The 26,589-nt window shown below is 44.6% G+C and overlaps 1 protein-coding gene across 2 annotated transcripts in view; it reads right to left on the reverse strand.

Annotated features, from left to right (window-relative positions):
- Positions 1 to 245: 245 nt before the first annotated feature.
- Positions 246 to 26,589, reverse strand: part of LOC119107863 (thymidine kinase 2, mitochondrial) — a 37,064-nt gene continuing 10,720 nt past the window's right edge. For both annotated transcript variants that reach the window (XM_037231432.1, XM_037231440.1), the window contains 5 exons: positions 19,693 to 19,853; positions 6,947 to 7,080; positions 4,369 to 4,487; positions 1,206 to 1,398; positions 246 to 476 (listed from right to left, as the gene is read on the reverse strand). In XM_037231432.1, the coding sequence (XP_037087327.1) occupies positions 425 to 476; positions 1,206 to 1,398; positions 4,369 to 4,487; positions 6,947 to 7,080; positions 19,693 to 19,853 (659 nt within the window). In that variant the 3' untranslated portion in view covers positions 246 to 424. The remainder of the gene's footprint in view (positions 477 to 1,205; positions 1,399 to 4,368; positions 4,488 to 6,946; positions 7,081 to 19,692; positions 19,854 to 26,589) is intronic.

Genomic DNA, 26,589 nt, shown 5'->3' on the forward strand with positions numbered 1-26,589 from the left:
TCACTGCGCTGAAGTTACCAGAAAATATCAGGATATAATTTTATAGCTGCGAACGAGAACGATAACGATGGGGTGACTTTTTGGGGCGCTTAACGCATCTGTCATACAATGGCGACTACGGCAAGAGGCTCACTCCTAATTCCAGGTAACTATGTCCGTGTTTAGGGGATTTTGATATATATATATATATATATATATATATATATATATATATATGTGTATATGTATATAGTAGACGACACTTTCGCCTAGATATTCTAGGATGTAATATAATTCGATGCTGTCAGACCGCAGGATGCAATATGTCGAAACGTACGGAAGGAGGGGGTGTGAGTGACAGAGTCAGTGAGTGTTATAAGCTTATCACAGAGACACTTCGTTGCTGACTACATTGGAGGTTGCCGTCGGCCGTCCTCGAACGTTTTCATTCGGAGTCGTGGAGATATGTTCCTATCTTGCTGTCCAATTCCCGTCTTCTAAAACAAAGGGAAAGCATGGATGTATACGTCGCAGAGGCATTTTTAAAGAACGAAAGTCTTAACTCGCATGTTATTCCTGTCTTTCTTGGTCCGTCTGAGCAGCCCTCACCGAACTGTGTTGGTAGCACAACCGTTCTACAGCGCACTCTTCCATCCAGCCTACAGAGTTGAAGTGTCAGGCAGATCCATTCCTACATCCTGCATTCCGCAGAGCTATGAACAAATTCGATCAGACAAATTTCGATGAACCTGGCACCAAAAGAAAGATTATTTCATCGTCTTGAGCCAATCTCTTCACCATTCTTGTCTAGAGAAGCCAAATTATCACGGCGTACTGGGTTAAAGTTTTCGTGCATGCATGTTCTAAGTGTAATGAAGTGTAGAACTTTTTGAGAACTTCTTGCAAAATTTCTGGGCATATCATTCAGGTATGTGTTAAATATAACCACTATTGCGGGACATGCGCCATGCCAACTTCAGTTACCGGCTGCCAAACGTTTAGCAACAATTAGAAATTCAGCCCACATCGCACATCACATGTCTGTTTAGCTTAACACTGCAGCTTTTTCTGCTGAGCTTCTTTCTACCCTGTGTCTATTACCCTGCCCCTGGGTGTTCTTCACATGGAAAACTAGCGTGATATCCCCACTTATGATCAACTTCCTTTACGGCAACTTGCCATCAGCAGGACACAGTCCTTAAATGGCTAACACCAGGCCAACTTACACCTGAGCTGTGTCCTTGTCGGCGTCCAGCACGAGGACAGGACAGGAGGGTGTGTGGCGGGTGGCCCCCAGCAGCCACTCCTCGTGTAGGGCGTGGATGTCCCTCACATGGGACAGCGACATGGTGCTTTCTTCATCACGGCACCGCTGCCGCATGCGCTCGAATACCACTTCCGGTGAGCTTCGCAGGTACACTGCAGCGAAAAAGAACACGCAGTCGTCATCAGTAAACTCCTCAAATAGACAGCATCAGAGATCAAAGTGGAGAAATCGCGTACGAGACAAGCCCGGTTTCCGCTTTGGGAGCCTATGTAAAGGCGTAACGGTAACAAAACAATACATTCGACAAGGGAGATGATCGGCAATAACATGCTGGTCCCAAACAATTTGACAGCACGAAATTTTTGTTAAATCACATTCGTTCGTGGACACAAATGCATCACGTCGGCAAGTGGATTTTTCACGCGTAGCATAATACGCCTCTAACAGATATTTAGCACAGACGTGGTCATCCAAACCCGCATGATCCAACGGCCTTAGCAACGAGCAGTACGAAAACCTGCAGGAGGAATGCCGTCTGGTAATAACGGGGGTTCAGAGTCTCGGACAAAATATGGCAGCTACGGCGCACATTTTAGACTAGCCCATATAATTCCATGCTAAAATGCTGCTTTTCAGACCCGCAGGCAGGAGTGAAAAAGCCCCCGTTTTACAGGATACGATTGGTGACAAAAATGGAAACTTTTGCGAGCTATTTGGTTACAAAATTGTGAAAATGTAAACAAATTCGACAGGCTGTCCCAGTTCGGCGAAGCTCAAAGCTTGGTATAAGTCTGCATTCACCACCCCTTACAGCGTGAGCGTTGTGGAGCACATGCCGAAACATCAACGTTTCGCTGTATGAAGCCGTAAAACGTTTTCCAAATGTTATCCAGTAAAGCAGCTTTGATCGGGATATTTCTAGCTGGTGACAGAAATGCATCAAAAACTTTACTTTATCAGTGCTGACGTCAAAGATCAGTGGTTCACGGTGCTTGTTTTTCTCAATGAGTCTCAGATTAGTGCTTTTCAAAGCTTTTCAGCCAAAACTCACTTCACATGCTAAGCAGCATAAAATGCCAAATAACTTCGCTTAGTACCAGTCGTAAGAATTGTGGCTGGCCTTAGCACTTTGCGACGAACGTGATTAGTCTGCTACACAATGTTTTAAATCATCGTGCCTCTCGGACCGTTGGCTTCGAATGATCGCTACGCGACTGTGAGTCGAGTTCAGTGCAAGGCTGTAGGCTGCCATCGGTTATGTTTGTGTCGTGAAAAGCTCACCGGCTGTAGAGACCTAGCTGATTGTCAGTTTTTTAAAGATGCTGTTCGACTTTCCTTAACATCTTCCATGGAGGGCGTCTCCGTTAATAGCGCTAAAAAGCTTTGTTGATCAATGAGGCTCATTGCTTGTGGACACCCGAACCGTAGCTTCAGAGGTCAACGGAGGATATTGGATCACGTAGGATGTTGGGTGAATGCGTGCCAAGGATTCGCCCACGGGCTTCCGCTTTCGAGACGAGCAACAGCTTTAGAGTAGGAGGCCGTGTGTCACTGGCATAGACATCACACACCGCTCGCTGCATCTTAGATTTAGCGAACTGACTAGCTGACGGGCGCTGGCGCGCGGAAACTATGTTCAAGTTGGAGGGGGGGGGGCAGCTAAAAAATACCAAAGAGGCCCCCAAGACCAAATAATGGGCCCCCTACAAGGCAGAATGGGCCCTATACAGATCAGAATGGGCCCTTCAATTAAATAATGGGCCTTCTTCAATTCAGAGCAGCCCTAATACGAATAAAAATGCCGTTCTGCGGATCAAAACAGGCCATCCACAGACAGCAATGCGCCCGCTACTGGTCAGATGTAATATACTAGCTATATGTTTTAGGGGGCCGAAGTCCTGCCCTGTAAGCTTTAATATAAACTCAGCTCTACGCTCAAAACTGGTACAAACGCTTACCAGCAAGGAGTGTTGAATTTCAATTAAAATGTTTGAGTTTTGTCTCCACCTTTGGTTTGAATACAACTTCGACAGTCTTTTCTGGTCACCAGTGATCAGCTGAGCCGAGGCCCATGTTTCGATTCTGTTAAGGGATCCCCTGTTGCGGTGATGAACACTGCTTGGCAGCCCAGTCCATGCGCTGCGAACGCTGCTGTGGTTACCTATGCACCATAGGAGTGCACGACTATGTGAACGCATGTTTTCTTTAATTTTTTCCTTTGTCTTGCTCCGGACAGCATTAACCAGCTCAAGCAAATATTTTGCGCCAGATTCCACGCAACCGCCATAGCGCTCTCAACTGCAGGCAGTTGAGACTGTGCTATACTTTTATTATGACTTGATGGCTGCTAGGCAAAGCATTGGATTACTTTAGTCTTTCTCCAAATTCTGGTGTACTTTTAGTGCGTTTGATGCCTACTGAGCATTACTTTTGAGCACCCGGTGTCGTACTGCCCTGAGTGATAACATCACTCGCTATCTTTCCTATATTTTGGTTTGTTCTTGTTTTGTAATGTATCTCCGCTGTCAACAAACGCAACTTATTAGCGTGAGTACATCATTGTTATTGTCTGGAGGGAGAACAGATTACTCCAATAAATGGCAATGCCAAAAGCATTCGTGAGGAACCACAGGCTGTCATGTTGAAGGAAACAAAAACAAATTTTCCCCTCGAAATTTGGAGCCTCTTAAAACTTAGCATTATAGGCTCCCAAAATGTAGGCTTTGGTGTCCATTCGCCAAAGGGGCTGATTCAGTATTTCGTCTGTGGGAAACCAGGCCATCGCGATGCCCCTGGAATTTTGCACCGCTCGTTAATTAATGCTTGTGGCGCTTTATACCGCTTCTGAAAATTCGTGCATCTTGAACATAAGGATTAAATGACCCCGAGATGAAGGTTGCGTTGTCCACTCCCTGAACAGTCGGAACTGAAATGGATTTTGTCACAATGGCAGTGACCGCCAGGTTGCTGACGGTACCGTGACCACAGTCAGCGAGGCGCACGAGACACACTAATAAGCATTAACGGATAAGTGAGCTAGTGCCCACCGCAGACCACCTTCGGATGCACACCGGGATTAGCTGGCGCTATCGAATACGAGATGAGACGTGGAGCAGCCTCACCGATCAGTTGAGGGTTGATGTCCAGGCATGTAGTTAGCCAACTGTACCACTGGTCCAGGACGGTGTACTCGACGTCGGTCATCCTTCCCGTCCGGTACAGATTCTCCACAAACACGTGTCTGCCATAGAGCCGCGAGGAGTGTCAGACAGACAGACAGGGGGTTCAGATGTTCACGTACCTGGATGTCTGGACAGAGTTAAGAGATAAGGCATACACTCACATACATTCAGATACGCTCACGACTCATTCTGCTTTGTTAGGTTTGGAGCAGTCTTATCTCACGCACAGAGAATAAATTATCTCCCTGAGCACTTTGAATTAATTCACTGACCGTAAAATCCGCATAGGCAAAAGAAGAAAAATGCGTCATGTCAGACTGGGGAGCCGTATTAAAATGCTTCTCAAAACTTGGTGAGAACCGTGTGAGAATAGTTTCTCCATCCATTGCGTGGTCCGCTGAAGACAATCACCGGGAGAAGCACTGCCAGAGTCCGTGACCAAAACGACTGCTTGGGTCCTCCGGGTTCATCCCGGAGTACTGGTTCAAACTTCAACCAACGCGCTTCTCGCTAACTGGCCTTTGTCGCTCGCTGTGACAATCACAAACGTTCATTTGCACCAGCGAAACAATATCAGAAGAGGAACCACTTTGAAGCTCGCAGGCACATACAAGCTCAAAAGTACCTCTTACCCGTAACAGCTGGCAACTACCCTCAGCACATTCTGCCGTCGTTATGACGATGGGGGTCGCGACAAGTGCAGCTGTCGCGAACTTACGATACACTCTGGGGCTACCAACAACGGAAGAAGTATAGCGCTGTTACAAAGCGTTGACAGCGTAATTTGGACTAGGAAATAATTGCAATTCATATCCTTATCATATATTGATGGTGCTACCGTGGCACTACCCAGTGCCATCACTCTTCGTAAATGGTCCTTAGGTTTCACCTATGCATGTTTGTACGTTCGTCAAGTATGGTTTTTAAATATGTCCCAAATATGGGACACCTCTTAAGCTGGCTAGCGTTGCAAGGAAATTTGTTCCCCATTCTCAAAAGAAGGTAGGTCAGTCGGGGAGGAAAAAACTTCGTATTGCTAAACACGAGACATGTTCCACGTCATATAATCAAAGATGTACGATCAGGTAACGGGTTGTACATCCGAGTACCAGGTCAAGTTACAAAGCACACACAAACACATGCAAAACACTTTTACAGCCAGTTTGACACCAATGCAAGTCCAATAATTTGAGTTACACAGCTGCCAATGGCTGACTGAATAGGTCCAAAGTAATGTACGACCTCAGCTGCTTGTTTTTGCCAGGCATTCTTTCTCGAATGAGGCTGGCTTCGAAAACTTGTAAATAGCGTTAATTTGGACTTATCGTACAACCAGTATGTCTTCAGTTAGGTCAGAGAGCAAGAATTTTTATGTTGGAATTTGCGCATATGCTGATCTGTCGCCACCTTCTGCAGGTGCATTGTCATGCGTCGTGGTAGGGATGTCGTAACCGTTCCAATATAAGTCCCATTGTGAAGCCGGCAATTCAATTCAAAGCCTGTATTGGTTGCTCAATATATCGCCAATAAATGCGTGGTTTGGGGTCCAGGTTTAGGTTCAACACGAGCCTCACATAGCCATCACTGATGCGCCGATGACATACTAGTTGATGTCAGAGACAAGGCCTACCTTCACCGACTGAAGGCTGCGTTCCAGCGGGAAATGATGTTACGATTCACAATTGACCTGAGAGCCCACAACCGTATATCATTTCTTAGCACCGATGTGGATGCAAATACGGATCTTTTATGACCTAAGCAAACCTACCAAAGCTGTTCAATGTCAGCGTGCCTAGCAAATGCCCAGTGAGTCACCGCACAGCCGTCATCGGCCCGTGTGTGCGACGTGCCGTAACATGTTTCTTCAGCTGGTCCAACACGCACTGCGAACTTGAAAATCGCGAGCAACTCGTTAATAACATGTTTTCGAGCAGCGCCAATTAGCCAAGAGATTAGGTTCACCTTGAATCGCAACTTGAAACCACATACGCAACTCTCCCATCAACGCATGCATGGAAATCAAATGCCCCCTAAGCCCCACTTATACGTCATAAGCTTCATATCACGAGCCTTTAAATAATGTGACAGTGGAATATTGGTGCCACGGTTTATGAAACATACGGGACGTTAAAAATAACTACTTTCCGACTAAAGGGAGGTGTGGGGACCTGATCTCAAAAGCTTATTTTTTTATCGCAATGCGAAATGTAATAAAGTCTGAACACCCGATAACCAGAATGAATAGCTAAGCTAAAAATTTGAGATGAATTTGTTCTTTCTATTTATGTTGGCCGATCTGTTGTGGAACGACCGCCCTGTTATATTGGTCACACTCAGATAAGGATAATGTTCTTGATGTAACTACTAACCACAACGTTTTGCCAACTGGTCGGTCAGCCGGCAAATCCTGCTGTGGAGTAACCACGCTGTTATATTCATCACACTTTAGAAAGGGCTACTGCTCGCCGACACAACTCTATACCGAAAAATGTTTGCCAAATGGCCAGCCAAGGCGTACCGGCCGCTGTAGATTGACCGCTCCATGACTTTGACGGCAGCGGAGGACGGTCGTGCGTGGATGTCAGCCATGGTCAGCTGGGCGTAACTCTGGAACATGAAGCCCCAGCGGTCCCGGTCCTCGACGAGAAGAGCCTGCCGCCAGGAACATACCGTGCTTTTGTCGCTGTACAGGTCCATCTCAAAAGAAAGTGCATGTCAACCTCAACAAAGTCGAACACAAATCAAGCCAGTTCTAGCACAATGGCGACGATTGGAGTTTGAGCCCCTGCTGCTTACGCCTGCCTTGAGTGTTAAGAGTAAACGGGATTTAACAATGTGGATCCATTTCCCAGCGTGTAGTTTTCGTAGTATGCGGAAGTCTGTTTGCTGTAAGCTTCATTAAACCCCTGTTTACCTAGCATTTGTTGCAGATGGCTTGAGAAAGCACACGGCAACTAAGTCGGAAAAATATTTACGGTGGGACAGATCCGCACCTCGGGGTTGCCAAGCAGCAAAATTGCTTACTTTTGACCATGAGGGGACCTCTTACGTATAGACTCGTTGTTTGGCAAGCATTCTCGCGGGGTGCGGGGCGACCGCCCCCCCCCCCCCGTCCCTGGGTGGCGACAGATTACCCCGTGCCTCCCCCTAAATTTTCTGTTTGCGCTCATCGGGTGTTTGAATCTAGGCAATGTAGCCCGCTATGCAAACGCGCGTTGCGATCATATCCATTCCATGTTCATGCGTCTTTAGTTTGGACTTCCCTTCACCCTGACAACGCCTAACCAATCACGGCTGATCACAACACTTGAGCGAAAACCAAACCAATCGGCGACTGACCCCAGTTACAGCATAGCAAAATGGAGGCCTGGCCACATCTTTACTTAGGGTCAAAACGGCTGAACGGCGGTATGTGAATAATAGTTGTATGCATGCAATGCTACAGGTCAACAGGCTTCCGTCGCATGACAAAAAAGTGAAGCCCCAGGGAGTCAAAGGACGAAAAGTCAAATGACGACGAACCTGAATTGATAAAACTCAAGTAGATAAAACTTTAAGTGCAGCAAGTTAAAATGACAACAAGTTAAATGGCAAAAAGTCAAAAGAACAGCAGGCCAAGCAGCAAAGGTCAAAGTGGTGAAAAGTCAAAAGGTAAGGGTCGATTGTAAAATGTCAATGGGCAAAAGGAAAAAGGGATAAGGATCAAGTGAATGACAACGAAAATCACAATGAAGACAAAATGGAAAGAGACGGTCAAAGAAATGCGAGTCAAAGTGGAAGAAGTCCCTGGAGCCCTGTAACAGGAATCCCCTTGTTCACGGCGTGGTGGCATTTCCAGATCAAACGTGGGGCACTCTGCGGCCTCCGCACAGCCAAACGTGGGGCACGCTGCGGTCTCCGCACAGCCAAGCCGCATGCGTCATTCTTACTTTTACGCTGGAACTCGTTTATATGTCGGCATCGCCCCTTTGTAGATCTACAGGGGGCCCTTCTACTGTAGATGGAGTCAGGGACAGCGCAAAAGGGAGGGAGCAAGACAACAGTTACACAACCCTACCACAGCCCCAACCCTACTGACGGGCAAGAAGGCGAGAGCTTGTTCATAATATCATTTTCGGGACGTCCCATTTATTCAAACTGGAAGCTTATGGTCATACATATGCTATCCCCATGTGGACCTAGAATCCTCCCTTTCCATAACTGAGCAAACAGGTCCTAATTTCCCCTTATACTGCTGCATGCATTTTCGGTTATCATTAGTTCCCTCGTGAATCGGATGGTCTCGACTTTAGATCAGAAAAACTATACTGTCTTAAGACGGCCCTTTTGCTGGCCCAGTACGCCCCATTCGTAAATCATGTGACCCTTTTCTATATTACATCTATCGGAACATCAGCAGCTCCTTGTTCCGAAACAGGAAGCCCACTTCCACATCAGAAAGATATTGTGCGGATCAGAATGTCATTTATCGGTGAGGTCTTTGTCGGATTGTGAGGCGCCCTCATTCGTAAAAAAGCTCGTAATCGATCCATCTTTGGCATGACCTGTAGCAGTGATTGGTCGCATTTGACAAGCACTGCTATTTGCAAGATTATCTCGAGTGACCAGATTTGCTTGAGTTGGACGCAATGACCATGCCAAACGTGCTTACCCTATCCGGAAACACTTTGTTTTGGGTTCTAGAATAAAGTCTGCCATGCTGCCGTATCTTGTATTTTGGAGGCTGCTTGTTTAAGCAGCCTTCATTTGTGATAAGTGATAGGAACGGTCATGCAGTTTTTTATAGCTTGTTCTGCTGTTATCTTTTTGGCTATTCTTTTTGGTTTGTGTATTTTACATTTTGCTGTTGATTTGTGTACTTCTGACTGAAATCTCTCCGATTTGTTGTCGGTGTAAATTTTGCGTCTTTCCTTCTTCATTCATTCGACACATATTGTTTTTTAATTTGAACTGACGTTTTGCGCTTTGCTTTTGTCATTTTGAATTATTGCTAGCTGACTTCTGCCTTTTGAAGTTCTAACTTTTGGCTTTCTGTCATAGCTCCGGTTTACAGACATCGCCTTTCTACAAATTCGTTAGTTGCAATGCATAAAATCCCCACAAAACGAACGCATGTTGTAGCGCAAACACAACAATTGTGGCGGAAGCCCGACCCCAGTGGAGCTGAAGTCGGGCTTCAGTCTTATCGGTCGGTCTTATCCATACCTTAACCGAAGAACAGATAACCAGAAGTGCCCTCATTCTATCCTAGCGACGCAATAAACCGTACGGTAGCACCAGATAACGTAAACTCAAGCAGTGAGCTACAATTGCTTTTGAACTAGGGTGGGAGTGAAAAATTCCATCGCAAAAAGATCGTCCGGGAGTGAAAAATTCAATCTACAAAAGATGGCACTTATGAGCTAGAGAATGATGCTTCAGCAAACAGGCATCTATTTCAAGGTGGCATGGACGTAATATTATAAGCCTGACAAAACTGTGTTGTTTCTTAACATCTTAGGCCATTAAATAGAAACAGAATGCATCAAAGCATAGCAGCTTCGTGACAGTGTGATGAACATACAAATTCAGTTTAACCAATAATTTGATGCTGCACTTTGCACTTCCCTTCCACAGCATTTTTAACACAAAGAAAAGCAAAGGAATTCAACAACAAAATAACAACAGAAAATTCAACAGGGACAAAGCGCTTAAAAAAACAGGACTCCTACGCATCCGCTCATAACCAAGTCAAGCACAATACGAATACCCCTGGCTTCTGTTAAGATATGGTCAGGGAAAACAAGCATTTTGTCACTGTTTCTTACAAAATACCAATGCTTATTTCCATGGAAGTAGCCTAACTATGCCTAACCTAAAGAGGCCTTACTTCATCTCATCCTGTCTGAACTGTTGATATCACTGCAGTAGTTGTGAGTTACTGAGTCTTGCGCATTTCCTATTGTCACTTGCCATGCACTTTAACGACTGATCCTAACTTAGAGCAGCCCATATGTTGGACATCATCTCAACTCACCTATCTGTTGACAGCAGCACTCATGATAAAAACATGATAAAGCTCATTTTTTGGCTGGTTTCAACTTGCATTTTTATTCAGCTCATTTGTGTGTGCTTGTTGACATCGTACACAGTTGACAACACACAAATGAAAACATTTTAAATCACTTCGAACAACTTATTCTGATTGTCATGGTTAACCTCTGTCAGTAGCAATAATGGGTATGCTCCACAAAACAATCGCTGTTCTTCAAAAGTAACATAACTTTTAGATGACAATGCCAGTTTTGCTGCTTGTCTTTTCAGCTGCAGCAAAGGCATCTACTTAGGCTTGTTAATTCATGTTTAATGACATAGTTTGAGATGTTGGTTTCACATTTTAAATGAAATCGTCTGACTATTTACTTAATGCTGATATTTGCCTCATATTACAATTGCTATGCAGCTTGGAGTATCCCACTGCTAAAAATGTGAGGTATATATATATATATATATATATATATATATATATATATATATATATATATATATATACATGTATATAGTAAAGTCATCTGCCAGTCGGCAAACCACGACAACTATGGAAAACATCGGGTTAAAGCAACCATGAGGGACCACTTCAAGAAATCTGGGACAAATAATAAACAAAATGGAACAAAATAGGCCCATTGCATTCCTTGTGGCATCATAATTTATCTTAGGCAAAACTCGATGGATTAAAACAGAAAATGGTCAACTCTGGTTACAAATCATGTGTCGAAAGCAGGTAAGGTAAGCAATTACTTGGTCCACAGCAGACTTACTGGCTTTTTCAGGGCACACTTCTTACTGGTCCCCCAAAACAAAAAGTCAGTACCACAGGTTACACAGTTTGCTGACAAAGTCATCCTACTCACCCACCAAATATAAATAGCAATCACGTCCACCAACCTACGGGATCAAAATTCGAGACAAGTAAGAGGTGTGCATGATAAACATTTCCGGAGGGCAGATTTTCGCCCACAGACACTTCTGTATTAGCTGCGTCAGGTCTGCCCCAAAGCTCTATATGGCAGCATAAGGATAGCCTTGTCGGGTAGCCTGGTGCATTAGACACTCGAAAGGCTTAGATCTATAATTATCGAACACCGCCATGCACCCAAAAAATGGCCAACTGAGGGTTTAACAGGGCACAAATGGCGGTAAAAATAAGTTTTGTGCTTCAAATTGTCTTGTTCATTCCCTATGAATTGTTTACTCTTGGGTGCATATCAAACATGTTTGGGCGGCTGGCGAATTAATAAAATTTATGTATAAAATACGTGCAAGTTTGTAATTGAAGCATCTCGCAGAGAAATTGTTCAACATTTTAAACAGCAGATGGTACCTCTAAAAGTAATGGAAAAGTAAGGAAGAATAAAGTGGTATCACACTCGTACGATACCACGAAAAACAAAAGTAGCTGGATAAATATAAAGACTTATAATAAAGACTAATAAACATAAAGACTGCTACTTTTTGGAAACTTTTTGAAATCAGCTGACTTGACCTTCAAATATGTTAAAATGGGTGCTCAAATTGTGATATTCACCCTGTAAATTTTATTTAGAAGCCATTTCTTGAATTTTTCACTCCTGCATTTCGGGAGTGATGCGATTTAGTGGTTAAGTTTCTTCGGGTAAAGGAAATGCGTAGAACAAAATTCCTTACCAGACCTTGCTGGTGTTTGCACCAAGCTCTGCTTTCGTGGTGTGGTGGTGAGACCAAAAAAATTGGGGATGCGTGAAAATCTTGTCTTTGGCACACAGCTGCCGATTGTGATGCTTTCTGTAAACAAACCAAACTTGATGCGTGCGAGCGGCTGGAGTCGCTGGGGGTTCTTGGGCTTGAAGGTACCTGGCGCCCTTGCTCTTTGCATACATAGACATGATTTAGATGTAGGTGAGGCAGGACATAGCCATAGGTGTCCAAGTTCTGTAGAGCCTTGTTTATGCCTGGTGGTTTCAGGTGAGCTCGGATTTGGATGTCAGGCAGGAGTGCAAAATTCACATGAAAGATGGGGAAAAGGAGTGAGAAAAATTTCCCTCATAGGGTGTTGCTTTACACCCAAAGTCGGTCCTTCTAGGACAATGAACTCAAGTCGTGGCACTCCTAGCTAAGAGAAGGCTTAAAGTAGTCACAGCCCAAGTCAGCCAATGACAGTCCATTAGAACCACTCAATAAGCTTCTAGCGCTCATTCACGGAGTAAGGAAAGGTTATCAGTTACACGAGTTTTGGGCAATTACCTGGTCATTTTCACACAGAGTCTTGGGCTGGATCTCCAGCGGAGTTCACCCAGCTGACCGGAGCTTGTTGCTGAGGGAGCTCCCGGAGCCAGCGCCATGAATTTGGCCAGAAGTGTATGAACACGGAAAATTAGAACGCGATCATGGCACATGAAGAGGGGTTAAGTATGGGGCCAGTTACATGCCTATAAGTCCAAATAATCAATCATCGCAATAGGTTCAAGCATGTTGGTTACGCTAATATGTACTGACGAAATGCATGCAGCTGATGTGCTCAACGGTGGTTTTTAATCAAAAGATATCAGCTATTATTCGCGGGAAACAGAAAACCACAATATTGCTGTACAGCTCAGGGCCAAGGCAAGACGTTACACATCTTGTTTAGGGCTGAGTGTTATGGAACAAATGTGACGGTTTATCAATGCAGTACCTAATCCTACGACTTATTCCAATATTTTTACTTAAAATACTTGCAACGTGATTAAGGTAAGGCTTAAATCCACGAGATTTGTCAATGAGCACAGTTAAGTGTTTGATTATTTCTCTTCAATAAGATTGTTGAGTAGATTATAAATTGTCGATTGTTCAGTAGTACATATAGCTGGAAATGACAAGAAAAGGTAGCACAATGCTGTGTAAACGTTTTTGATACGTTGCGTTACAGGAGTTGGCACGAAACCAGCAAGTCGTTGGGAGCAAAGGTACGCTGACATTGTTTTAGAGCCCCACAATACTTTTTTCTTGAAAATAATCGCGGTGCAATCAGCATAAGAGAGGTGAATCATGCTACTGCTTTATTTAGGCAAGCCATTTATGTGCATAATGAAAAGAATTATGCCCAGAGCTGATCCTTGAGAACAATGATTGATCCGCTTTTGAATGATGATAACAAATTCCTGATTTTGACACCTTGAGTTATGCCAGACAAATAAGAAAGGAGTTCGTGAGATTTTCGCCGAGCACCACATCCATGACGATTACGTTGATGAAAGTTTACATTCAGAATATCAAATACTTTTTCAAATTTAATCGCAAACCTATCACACATTCGTTTTCAAAAGCCTCACTGAAAAACAGTAAGTCTTGGAGAAAAGGAATGACATGTGAGTACTTCCGTTCTCACGAAATACAAACTGATTTCAATAGATCAGGTGACTTGTTTTCTTGGAAGACTTGCTTTGAGGATTACTTCGTAAGCTGACCCGAATGTTTTTGCATTTAGGCAGATTATATGCGTGATCAGGCGAGACGCGCGGTGGTGGCTCGCCTTTCAGAATAAATGTTCGTGTATGGCTCGCAAGCCGGTGGCTTGATGGTGTCAACCTGGTTGCCAGGCGGCCGGCAGTCGTGTGCTCGCATAACACGATAAAGGTGCTTTCGTGCTACTTGGATAACGGCCCAGGCAAAATGTATTCGTTGTACATTCATTACAATAATTGCATGGTGGGTTCACAGTGCTAGAAATTAATTATGCTCAGCACGGAATGGAATTAAAAATCTGCCCCATTAAATTCTTCGCTTTCGGTATTGTTTGTCATTTTAAAGCTGAACTGCATCCAAAATCTCGACTAACAATGCCGCGCCAAAAAAGGAAATACTCCCGACTTGGTGTTCTGAAGAGACCTTACAAGATAACAATTCGGGGTCTCAAGTTCGAACAAAAGAAGTCAGGCTGCCAAGCAGAAGACGCATGGCTGCCTACTACGCCATGAGTGGTAGGCAAAATGCCGCATGATATGCTGGACCTTTACAAGACCGGCGGATCCGTATCCAGATCATAAATGGGTTGCGGGGAAAAGCGACTGGTGTTAAGTTCAGCGATTAAAAAAAATAGATGGTTTACCCCGATGCCTAAGCTACCCTCGATTTAAGGAACGCTAGGAGGAAGGATCAAAACGGATAGCGGATAGCCTTTGGCTGATAGTCTTCTTGATAGCCAACCTTTTCCTCTGCTTTTGTAGTAAATGCAGTCAAAATTATTGGGAGGGGGAGCAGCTCAGCATTGAGGAAATGGCATTTCAACGTTGGGGGCCATGGCCCTCAGAAAAGTACAAATCGACACCTGGGTTAGATGCCTCTAGCTCCTTTGTTTCGGGATGAAGGTAGGTAAGAAAACAAAGAAAAAAGAAGCTCGAAATAAGGTGAAACAATTTTGGCAAACTTTTTTTTGGCAGGCGTTGTAGGTGAGGGCTTTTTGTTGGAGGTCCTTCGTCAACTTCGGCGCGCCTCTCCCCTTGCCATGACTGTCCACGCTCACGCACTCACAAACATTCACTGTTGCCCCCAATATTTTCGTTTTTGGGTCTCACTCGTTGGTATCGGTTTTGCTGGTGGTAGGGTGCGCTTGAGTCAGAAGGGGCTCACGCCATTTGATGAGCCCCTGAAAAGTTGCTCGCCCTTGAAGATAAGATCGGTGGTTACTAGCCCTGTTTTCACGCTAAATTTATGTTTCCAGATTGATGCGAAAACGGGCCTCTTCAAGATTCTCATGGCCTCATCAAATGGCAAGTGCGACGCTCTTCCCGGCCTCCTTCACCGGCATCTGGAGGGCTTAGCAAAAGCACGAACTCGTTGGACGGCAGAAAACGGTATCTCGCTTGCCCGTTGTGTGTGGGTGCAACGATAAGGTTTTCTATTAGAGCCCTTTCGACAGCAACTGACCATTTCAGGGCTATGGGATGAAGGAAAGTGGTTAACTGTGGGGCAGCCTTGCATGCGCCTGGGGGGCAAACCAACGGGCTTCAACCCTCGCATGAGCGCTGGGTACCCGCTCGGGTTCCCCCTTCCCACGGGGCTCTCAGCCCACTCGTAGCTGGCGCATGCAGCCTGCCCCGGACAAGCGGGGTGTCGCGAGGATCCGTGATGAAGCGAGATAGAGGGCCACAGAGACCGAACGATCAGGACAGACGCAGTCGAAGGTTCGAAGGTCGCCCGCACGCACCTGGGTACTTCGAGAGTACTTGAAAAGACGCGTGAAAGACGCTACACAATGAGAGCGTGAGGCGGGCTACGTTCAGGAGCGCCAGTGAATGCCCACATATGGTAGATTGGCCGTCTTTGCCAGGACGGCTAAGCAGCCATATCTGGAACGGAACGTGCCTATAAAAGGAACCCTCCAGCAGGGAAAAATATGCAGGGAGCTAGAATCGCTTTTGAACTAGGGTGGGAGTGAAAAATTTAATCGCAGAAAGACCGTGCGGGAGTGAAAAAATCAATTCACAAAAGACGGAACTTATGAGCTCGTTACTGATGCTTCAGCAAACAAGGACATTCATTTCAAGTTGGCATGGACGTAATATCAGAAAACTGACAAAACCATTTCGTTTTTTAACATCTTAGGCCATTAAAGTGAAACAGAATACATTGACACGCGCTCGGGTGGGTGGGGGGGGGGGGGGCAACTGACCCTGCCCCCCCCCCCCAAGGGCTTTTCCCGAATGGTTTTTGAACGGCGCGGCGTAGCCGCACCATATTTTTTGCGTGGCTGTAGAAGATTGCATAGCGGATCGTTTGACATACAAATTTTAGATGTACCTTGTAAGATCGCTGACCTATGACAGATCAAAGTCAGCCCATGGTTTCAGCGAAGGCAATTTCTAGGGAATCGTTCAATCTGACACAACAACGGAGTGTTTGACGAAGACATACATATCTGAGATGCTTTCTTAGGCACCACAAATATTGAATGCGCAAATTACGTTGATCTAAGGTCAAGTATGATGGTTAGACCAAGGTCAAAACCAATCTGATTTTTTACTCTAAGGGTTGCTGTATGGGATAATGGCTGGTGCTCACTTAGAATTGATTGACAGCAGGAAACGCATAATACATTTTCAATTGACTTATTAGAGGTCAGAACAGGCCACTGACCTAAGACGACCCAGGTCGAACGTTTTGTTTTGGGAACATACTACCTAGCGTAATCTTTGTCTCTTATTCAAATGAAAACGCAGAGCAGTCTCGTATCACTTTGGTCACCGTGACCTTCAAAGGGTCAAACAGGGCCAATGACCTCAAATGGGCTTGTGACCTTTTGCTTAGAGACAGTTGCCTAGGTTCTGGGGGTGCTTTGGAGACCGACCTGGAATTTGACCTTGTTCGATCTTATTCGACCTGAAGGTCATGGCCTAGGGAGCTGAACCGTAACCCAAGTGAGTTCACGTACAGGTCAAGACACCCTGTAAATTTGGTGTCCCTAGCTTTCTTAGTTCCCGGGATCTCAGAGGGGGTTCAAATTGACCCCCCACACCCGGGCGAAGGGTATCTAGCCGGCCAACCGGGTGCGTGTTAAAGCATAGTAATTTCATGACAGTACTATGAGCATAACAAATTGCTAACACCAATAATTTGATGCTGCACTTTTCAATTCCCTTTCACAGCACTTTTCGAACAAAACAAAGCAAAGGAAGTTGATAACAATATAACAACAGAAAATTCAACAAGCATAAAACACTCAAACCAAAAAAACATTGGACTCCTACACATCAGCCCATCACCAAGTCAAACACAATAGACATACTTCTGGCTTCTGTTAAGGTGGGGTCAGGGAAAACAAACATTTTGTCACTGCTTCTTACAAAATACCAAGGATTATTTCCATGAAAGTAGCCTATGCCTAACCTAAAGAGGCCTTACATCATCTCATCCTGTATAACCTGTTTGTATTACAGCAACAGTTGTGAGTTACTGATTCTTGCACAATTGCTATTGCCACTTGTCATGCACTTGACCAACTTAACCTAACTTAGAGCAGCCCATATGATAAACATCATATCAACTCACCTGTCTGTTGACAGCAGCACTTGTGATAAAAACATGATATTTAAAGCTAGTTTTTTGCTGGTTTCAACTTGCATTTTTATTCAGTTCATTTGTGCATGCTTGTTGACATCAGACAAAGTCGACTACACACAAATCAAAGCACTTTAAATCACTTTGAACAAATTATTTGGATTGTCATGGTTAGCCTATGTCAAGGGCAACGATGGGTATGCTCCACAAAACAATCTCTCTTCTCCAAAAATAACAGCTTTTAGATGACCATGCCCGTATTGCTGCTTGCCTTTTCAGCTGCAGCAAATGCATCCCTTTAGGCTTGTTTATTCATATTTGATGACAAAGTTTGAGATGTTGGCTTCATCTTTTAAATGGGGTGGTCTGACTATTTGTTACATAGCAATATTTAACTCATATTATAATTGCTATGCAGCTTAGAATATCCCTGTGTTAAAAAATATAGTGCATATATACAGTACAGCCATTTGCCAGTCAGCAAACCATGACAACTATAGAAAACATCTGGTTATGAGGCTGGTGGCAGCCATGAGGGGCCACTCCAAGAAATTTGGGGCAGATAACCAAGAATATGGAACAAAATAAGCCCATTGCATGGCTTGTGGCATCATAACTTGTCTTATGGTAAAACTCGATGCATTAAAGCAGAAAATGGCTAACTCTGGTTACCAATCATGTGTTGAAAGCAGGTAAGGTAAGCAATTACTTGGTCCACATGAGACTTACCGGCTTCTTCCTGCCCCCCCAAAAACAAAAATTCAGTACCTTGTGCATGGTCTGCAGGCAGACAGAGTCATCCGAGTAACCCCCAAAAATAGATATCAATCATGCCCACCAACCTTCGAGATAAAAGTGCGAAACAAGTAAGAGGTGCGCATGACAAACATCTTCACAAGGCAGAATTTCGCCTTCAAACACTTCTGTATTAGCTGCGTCAGGTCTGTCCCAAGGCTCCATATGACAGTATGTTTTAAGGCTGCCACACAGGGGCAGAGGCAATGTTATTTTAAGCCTTGCCAGGTAGCCTGGCAAGTCAGACACTCGAAAAGCTTGGATTTATCCTTATTGAGCACCACCATGAACAAACAAAAAAACAGTTAACCGAAGGTTTAATAGGGCAAAAATGGCGGTAAAAATAAGTTCCGTGCTTCACATTGTTTCCTTCATTCCCTGTGAATTGTTCACGCTTCGGTGCGTATCAAACATGTTTGGGCGGCTGGCGAATTTATCCAATTTATATATGAAATACGTACAAGCTTGCAGTTGGAGCATTTTACAGAGAAATTGGTCAACATTTTAAGCAGCAGATGGTACGTCAAAATGCAATCGAAAAGGAGGGAAGAATAAAATGGTATCACACCGGTATGACATGAAGAAAAACAAAAGTAGTTAAATAAATATAAAGACTGGTGCTTTTCTCGCAATTTTTGTGATCAGCTGATTTGACTTCAAATCTGTTAATATAAGTGCTCAAATGGTGATATTCATCTTGTAAGCATAATTTAAAAGACATTTCTTGAACTTTTCACTCATGCATTTCGGGAGTGATGCATTTAGTGGTCAAGTTTCCTCGGGAACAAATAAGTACGTGGAGTAAAATTATCTACCAGGCCTTGTTGGTGTTTGCACCAGGCTCTGCTTCCGTGGTGTGGCGGTGAGACCAAAAAAATAGGGGAAGCGTGAAAACCGTACATTTGGCGCACACATGATTCAGATGTTGGTGAGGCAGGACATAGCCATAGCTGTCGCAGGAGTGAAAAAGTCACATAAAAGATGGGGAAAAGGAGTGAAAAAATCCTTTAAAAAAAAATGTGGAAAGCTTCTAAAACTACTCAAGTGTGTTCCAGGATGGTCCTTTGAACCCACATTAATTGTTATCACCTGATATTTCTGGCACGATGGCCTGCAGACAGTTCTTTTCTGACGTCTTGGTGGTTTCCATGTTGGGAACATTTGTTTCTATTTGGCAACAACATAAATGCGTATGCAAACAGGGCTTCTGTCTTGCGCAAAGTGGATCCTTGCAGGACGATGCCCAGATTTCGCAGGACACCGCCTCGGAGATCAAGGCAGGAATCCATTGACTTGATGTGGTCCGGGTAATATTTGCGTGAAACGAAGCGCAGTGACGCTATGACATAGAGCAGACATCACCAGCACAAGCAGACCTTAGTCTCGGACCCACTCCGACTGAGTTGACGCACTTACATACAGATTAGCATTGGCTACGTTTCTCCACGTGCCCACCGGCTCTTCAATGACTTCGACACCAGAGCGGCTCCTGATGTGTCCCAGAAGTGTGGTCTTGCCGCTGGCGAGGTTACCCTCAACACAGATGGTGATCCTGGTGTCGCCTGACGGACTCATCCCTGCCGGTCACATCATCACAAACCTCCGAACTAGGGTTCGCATATATGACAACGGTTAACGGGAAGCAGGAGCGGTTGGGGCATTCGACCATAAGAAAACCAAAAAGTTGGTAAATAAAATCATGATATAAGTGCCCTAAAATCCATCTATAACGTTGTCACGGCCACGAAACCTGGCTATGGCAACGAACACAAAAATCCGAAAAATGACTTTCGAGAGAGAGGAGAGAGAGGGATATATATATATATATATATATATATATATATATATATATATATGTATGTATGTATGTATGTTAAGCCCCAGGCAGGTTCAATAGGCGACACCGTTTTTTTTCTTTGGCAGTCTGTCATAATCAATTGCCATTCTGATTACGTTAAACTCTCATCATTAAATTCACAATGAACTAGACACACGTTGGCTATCTCGGAATCGCACTATTGAAGATTTGGTCACGTGAAGTTGTGACCTTCAATTCAAAGAAAGGTCATGGACTGCTCGTAAGCAAAATTAATATTTTTGCCTGAATGTCTATGTCTCGATCTCAGCTTTATCACTATCCTTTTCAATAAGGAAACAAAACAGGTGGCGTTCGTTAAGCAAACACCAGTTTTACTTTTAACCAAATTCACAGTAGCCGGTGCTAGCGAGACCTAATGATACATCTCCAAACTGAAGGATATCGCTAGGTAGACTGCGCCAGATTTTATATAATTTATTGTGATATATGCCATTCAGGGTTTGTATCGCTCAGGTTTAAATTTGGGCGAGTCACGGCAGTTTGATGTCAGGTCACGGTCGTGTTGGTGTTTCTAGCAAGGAAGCGTTTAAAGGGGATGTTTCACGTTTAAGATATTGAAGCAATCATTTATGATGAAATAAGCTTACTTATAAGCATTGGCATCTTGTAAAGTGAAACAGGCTGCTCCAGACAACAAATTGTTCAGTTTATGATAAATGATCTAGAATGCGTCATTGTTCGATGGCGTCATCGTACCTTGCACAACAGTCATTCAGAGCCAATTGACGGCCGTTGTATCTAGAAATGGTGCTCACAAACGCCAAATGTGAACGGCTCGACAACTATATTTTTCTTGGCCTCGGTTACAGCATGACCAATGGGATGATGGGATTTAAATGACGTTCTTGTGGCATCATCGATGCCTGGATGACCTTGGCATCATGTGCACGAAAACGTCTGCACGTCCTCGCGGGCCTAAAGCTCAGAAACTGCAAGAGGAGAGATTGAGAAGGGCTGGGCTGTCAACTGCACCAAATTATCTTTAAGATGTCCAATTCAGTTCAAAACCGCATACAGACGTGGGGCTCTCTCCATTACTCTTCAATTAAAGGGAGTGAAACACCCCCTTTAATTCGAGGGGACCGACAATGTCACCCTTGTACACGTGCTTTATCACCAGGTTTCCAAACGTATGCGTCCCTGGTGCGCCTTCTTATGCGGCCTGTATCGGGAAGGTTGGTACAGTCCTTCATATAAGGCGTCCATCTGCTGGCATCACCTTTCTGGAAAAGCTGTTTGCATCCCCTTATTTTTCCTTCCTTATAGCACGCGGGATCTTATTCATAAACACCCTTTCGACTTGCGGAAACACCCTTTCCACCGCTTATTTGTTCGGCCTCTTTTGCCGTTCGTAAAGGAGTGTCGAGCCCTGGATTCGTGCTGAAAGTGCTGGAGGCCATTTAAGTGTTGTACCCTGTGCTCCTTTTCTATTACCTATTTGTGAAATGGTGATATGGTCAAAGTATGCGGTTGTTACAGAAGGGAATTGTTGGGTTAGTTTTTTATCAGCTCTGATATAGTTTTTACGGCCGGAACTCAGCCTTGTTCGTGTCAATCTGTTTACAATCTCTCATTTCAGGGTTTATGCCGAAGTAAGAGGCCGTTGGAGGCCGCCGGTGGCTGGCGGAGGTTCCATTCGAATTATTTTTCTAATTTTTTGGCCATGTTAATTTTGTAGTCCTTCAGTATTTGGATTGGGGATGAGGCACACCTCTCCGACTGTGTCAGTGAAACGCTAAACTTACGCGAACGGTGTCTTTAAAAACTTTCCAGACCTATATGTCGTTTAATTTTAATGAAATTTGGTATTTATACTACTTTAAATCTCACCCTTGTCGGACAAGTGATAAAACCAACTCTTCCACACCGCCGGCCGTCCTCACCAAAAGATTGACTTTTGCTTATTCACCGATTTCTCTTCAAAGGTGCCACGTTAGCGAACTGCTCAGTCTGATCATCTTCCCGATATCGCCGTCTCCGGGCTTTTTTCGAATGAGAGGAGACATGACCATGCGCATGGTAAAAAGGTGCTGGTGCTGCCGGGTGTGAGCACCAGGGCGCTAAAATGCCTTCCGATGCTCTCCTTTCGCCAAGTGCGCGCTGCTTGGTATGACCGGGTCCACAGCTGGTTAAAATTTGGTGGCATCATTGCGGACTACTTTGATGGGGGAAACTCCGCATTAGCTCACTTCCTGCCATACGTGCATTGGGCTTCCTTAGCACGCGCTCGGGTGGGGGGTCAAATTGACCCCTCGAAGGTTTTTCCGGAATGGTTTCCGAACAGCGCGGCGTAGCCGCGCCAAATTTTGTATAGTTGTAGACAATGGAATAGCAGATCGTTTGACATACACAAAATTTGATGTACCTTGTAAGGTCGCTGACCTATTGCAGGTTAGAGTCAGGCCATGGTTTCAGCGAAGGCAATTTCTAGGGAATCGTTCAATCTGATACAACAACGGAGTGTTTGACTAAGTCATTCATCTCTAAGATGTTTTCTCAGGCACCAAAAATATTGAAAAAGCAAATTACGTTGACCTCAGGTCGAATATGAAGGTGAGACCAAGGTCAAAACCAACCTGATTTATTACCCAGGGCTTGCTATATTGGATAGCTTTTGGCGCTCCTTCCCAATTTATTGATAGCAGGAGCCGCATTATACATCTTCGATTGATTTCTTAGATGTCAGAACAGGTCATTGACGCCAGATTTCTACATTTTGTTTTGGGAACATACTGCATAGCGTAATCTTTGTCGTTTATTCAAATACAAAACTCCGACCAGTCTTGTATCATTTTGGTTACCACGACCTTCAAATGGTCAAAAAAGGTCATTGACCTCAAATGCGCTTGTGAGCTTTTGCTTAGAAAAAGCTGCCTAAGTTCTGGGGGCACATTGGAGACCAACCTGGAATTTGACCTTGTTTGACCCTATGTGACCTGAATGTCATGACCTAGGAAACTCGAAATTTGACCTAAATGATTTCACGTACAGGTCAAGACACCCTGCAAATTTTGTGTCTCTAGCTTTCTTAGTTCCCGAGATCTCAGGGGGGAGGGGGAAATTGACCCCTCCCCCACCCGAGCGAAGGGTATCTAGCCGGCCACCCGGGCGCGTGTTAACTTTCAAGAAGCCGTGCAGACTGTCTTTCTGGATTAACACGGCTGGTAGTCGCCGGTTACGTGGTTGCTTTCTCTTTGATGCTGTTTAACTAGCACATTGGCGTGCGTGTTCACAGCTATGGCAATATTTTTTTCTTCCTGATATTGCACCAATTGGTCTTGCTGGTGATGTGGGCATATCGCTTTCATCAAACTTTCACTGACGACTGATATTTGTACTAGGACAGCACGCCACTGGTTCTCAACTGCTCTGGCACAGTTTACGTGTGAATTTTCTTTTATGCTAATCGCCTGGGTTGCCAAAGGAGCATCTAACTCTGACCACTCATTCAAAGCTTCTTGGCGCTGCTAAAGGTAACAAAGTTATACCACACGACACTAAAGGTCTCCAGATTTCTAAAAACCTCCAGATACCTAGATACATCAAGTCTCTGGAATCCTAAACAGTTTCTAGGACAAAAAGTACCAAGGACATTCAAAGTGAATGTTTCTTCACCTTTGAAGACATTGAAGCAAGCATCAGAGATGAGGAAACAAGCTCACTTATAATTATTGGTAAGCTTGTGAAGTAGAAAAGACTGCTCCAGATGGCTTAATTTGCTGTTAAGTAAATATGCTGCTCAATGCATCATGGTTTGATTACGTCACCGTACCTTGCACGAAATTGATTGAGAGCCAATTAACAACCGTTATGTCTGGAAATCGCGCTCACCATCACCAGATGTTAACGCCTCGACAATTATATGTTTGGCGTAGATCACCGCATGGTTTATAGAATAGCAAAATTAGAATGATGTTATTATGACGTCATGAATCCAAGGTGATTTTAAAACGTTCTCCGATATACTTTTCCACATTTTCGTGGGCGCGTGGTTTAGAAAAAAGGGGCTTGGGTCTTAAAAAGCGCAGGACTGTGAACAACCCCGAGAGGTTTCCAAGATGGCTATTTCAATTCAACCTCTCATAGAAATGTGGAACACTCGCTGTCAGCCTTCAGGAGGTCACCCATCGCATGTCATCTATTCCGCCGGAACCTTAACTATATATAACATCCCTAATGTGATTTGATACTTCCTTTAAAAAGTCGCTCTCAGCGCCCGGCTAGCCATCTATTGCATGAAACAGTTCTGGCTTACCACAGCAATCCCATGCTCTGTGATAAGCTTACCCGAACATCATACGATATCCGTACTCGATTCTCATTGGTTAATTACCACATAATTTCCATAAGATGTGACCAGGATTCGTCCGCGATGGACGCAGTATATAAGGCACATGATTTTCTAGCATGTAGACGTATACTCGAAGACCGGACTCGGACGCGCAAGGCTGCTGTTGGCCGTACACGTGGACAGTATAGTGTGAGTGTTGTTGGGTGTGAGTCACAGGGCAATAGAACCTTTGGTCGGACACAACGTTCTTTGGCTGACTTGTCAGAAAGACGGACACGAGGGAGGTCTACACTTGTCTATCCCGCAAGTAGTAAAAAATTTGCTACAACTTGACATCAAGTTACTCGGAGTTGCAAACACCCGTTTCCAACTCGTCAGTCTTCAAGCTTTTTCGAAATCGCGAACCAACTCATCCTTCAGCTATCCTTGAACGCTTGGGTCAGTATCTAAACGTGTGACAGTGTTCCTCGTATTTGTGTGCGTTACGACTTCCTGACAAAGATGACTGCACGTACACATACACCTGCGGAGGGACAGCTTATTGCACAAACCATGCAGGAAATGTCAAACAAAATTAGGACTGAAAGGCTCACAAAACACTTTAGAACGTTCAAAGGAGATCGTTGGTCAAAATCCCATTCTTGGGCATGGGATACGGACATCATCTTTTGCACAACAGACTAAAGGCTTGCGACTTTTGCCAACTCTTACTCTGCGTGGACCTGTAGGAAAATATGTACGTGGGGTTTTTAATGAAAATCCCCAAATTTGCTGAAAAGATATCCGCAACAGACTTCGTCACCGATAGTTAGGTATGGGATCCTTATTGCGCTGACATGAAGTTGCGTCAAGTTAACCATAATTTTACAGAACTCGTGGGAACTGGGAACGCGAAGAGCTTTTAGGAAGACGTGCAAAAATTTGTTAGAAGCTTTAGGCGATAGCATCCGAGGCTTTTGATGATGTGTCTAGCCCCGAAGTTCAGCGTTTTCTAGTGGAAGTGTTCCAAAAAGGAGTAACTGACGGTAGGTTGGCTCGTGGCATCATCCATAAACAAGCTTTATACGCTTCAGGAATCTGCCAATGCTGTTTTTGCGAACAACAAACTGACCACGCTGTTGAAATGTGTGGAGGAACGATAGGCCTCACTGACAAACCCATGACATAGTCCGTAACGTATCTGCTTATGAAAAGTTTAAACTTAGCGGAGCCACTCAGGATCAAGGTTGCACAGAGTCTCGAAATAGGTATCAGCTACCTACCACAGGGTCAAAGTCTTCCACAAAGTCGAGGATATATGCCTCGAAATGAACCGTCGCAGAGACATCCATAACCTTCTGCACTATCACATCAGTCTCAGCCGTCTGAACGGCCGGGCAATAGCAGCTTCCAACAACGATATTTCCAGTGTTGGTCCACCTTCGTTTCAGTCTCCGCGTCATCCTCCAAACTCGCTGGAAAATAAGCCTTATCATGCGCGTTCACGCTATCAATGGGCAAGCGATGGTCGCCCCATATGTGATATCTGTACAGAAATAGGCCACACTCAACGACATTGTCGTACTCCAAACAACCTCCAATGCTTTAGCTTCCAAAATACCCGTCCGGGGAAACTAAATCTGTCCTCCGTTCTTGGAGCGGAGCAGAAGGAGAGCCTAAGTCAAAATGGTTCCTTAATCAAAATTGCACAAATCCTTAAAAAAAAACAAACACTGATGTCCTGGATATGCCTTTGCAATGGCAAAACATGTTATATTGAAGGTACGGGCGCTGACGTCTCCATAATTCCCTGCGAAGCCTTTGACAAAGTCTCGCGCAAGAATGTGTATGAGTTTAAATACGGGTACGGGCGCGGGTTTCCGCCCAGTTAGCTTCCATTGATCCCTGGCACCTCATGTACTAACGTAACTTAAACGACACGGCACCTCGCTAAGGCAGATGACGCAAGTACTTCTGTCACTGCCGGACAATAAACGTTCAGTGAACGAACCCCACGACCGTGGAAGTACCCCACGAACACACCACCCGTTCCTGTTCACACGCTGCCTGCAGTGCCCACTAGCGTAGCAACCATTTGATAGTGCTCCTCGTCGCCCCAACATCTGGCCGAGGTGCATAAACCAAATGCTGCCGACATCCTATT

Source organism: Pollicipes pollicipes, unplaced genomic scaffold (assembly GCF_011947565.3).
Source record: "Pollicipes pollicipes isolate AB1234 unplaced genomic scaffold, Ppol_2.1 Scaffold_2555;HRSCAF=2994_pilon_pilon_pilon, whole genome shotgun sequence".
NCBI lineage: Eukaryota > Metazoa > Arthropoda > Thecostraca > Pollicipedomorpha > Pollicipedidae > Pollicipes > Pollicipes pollicipes.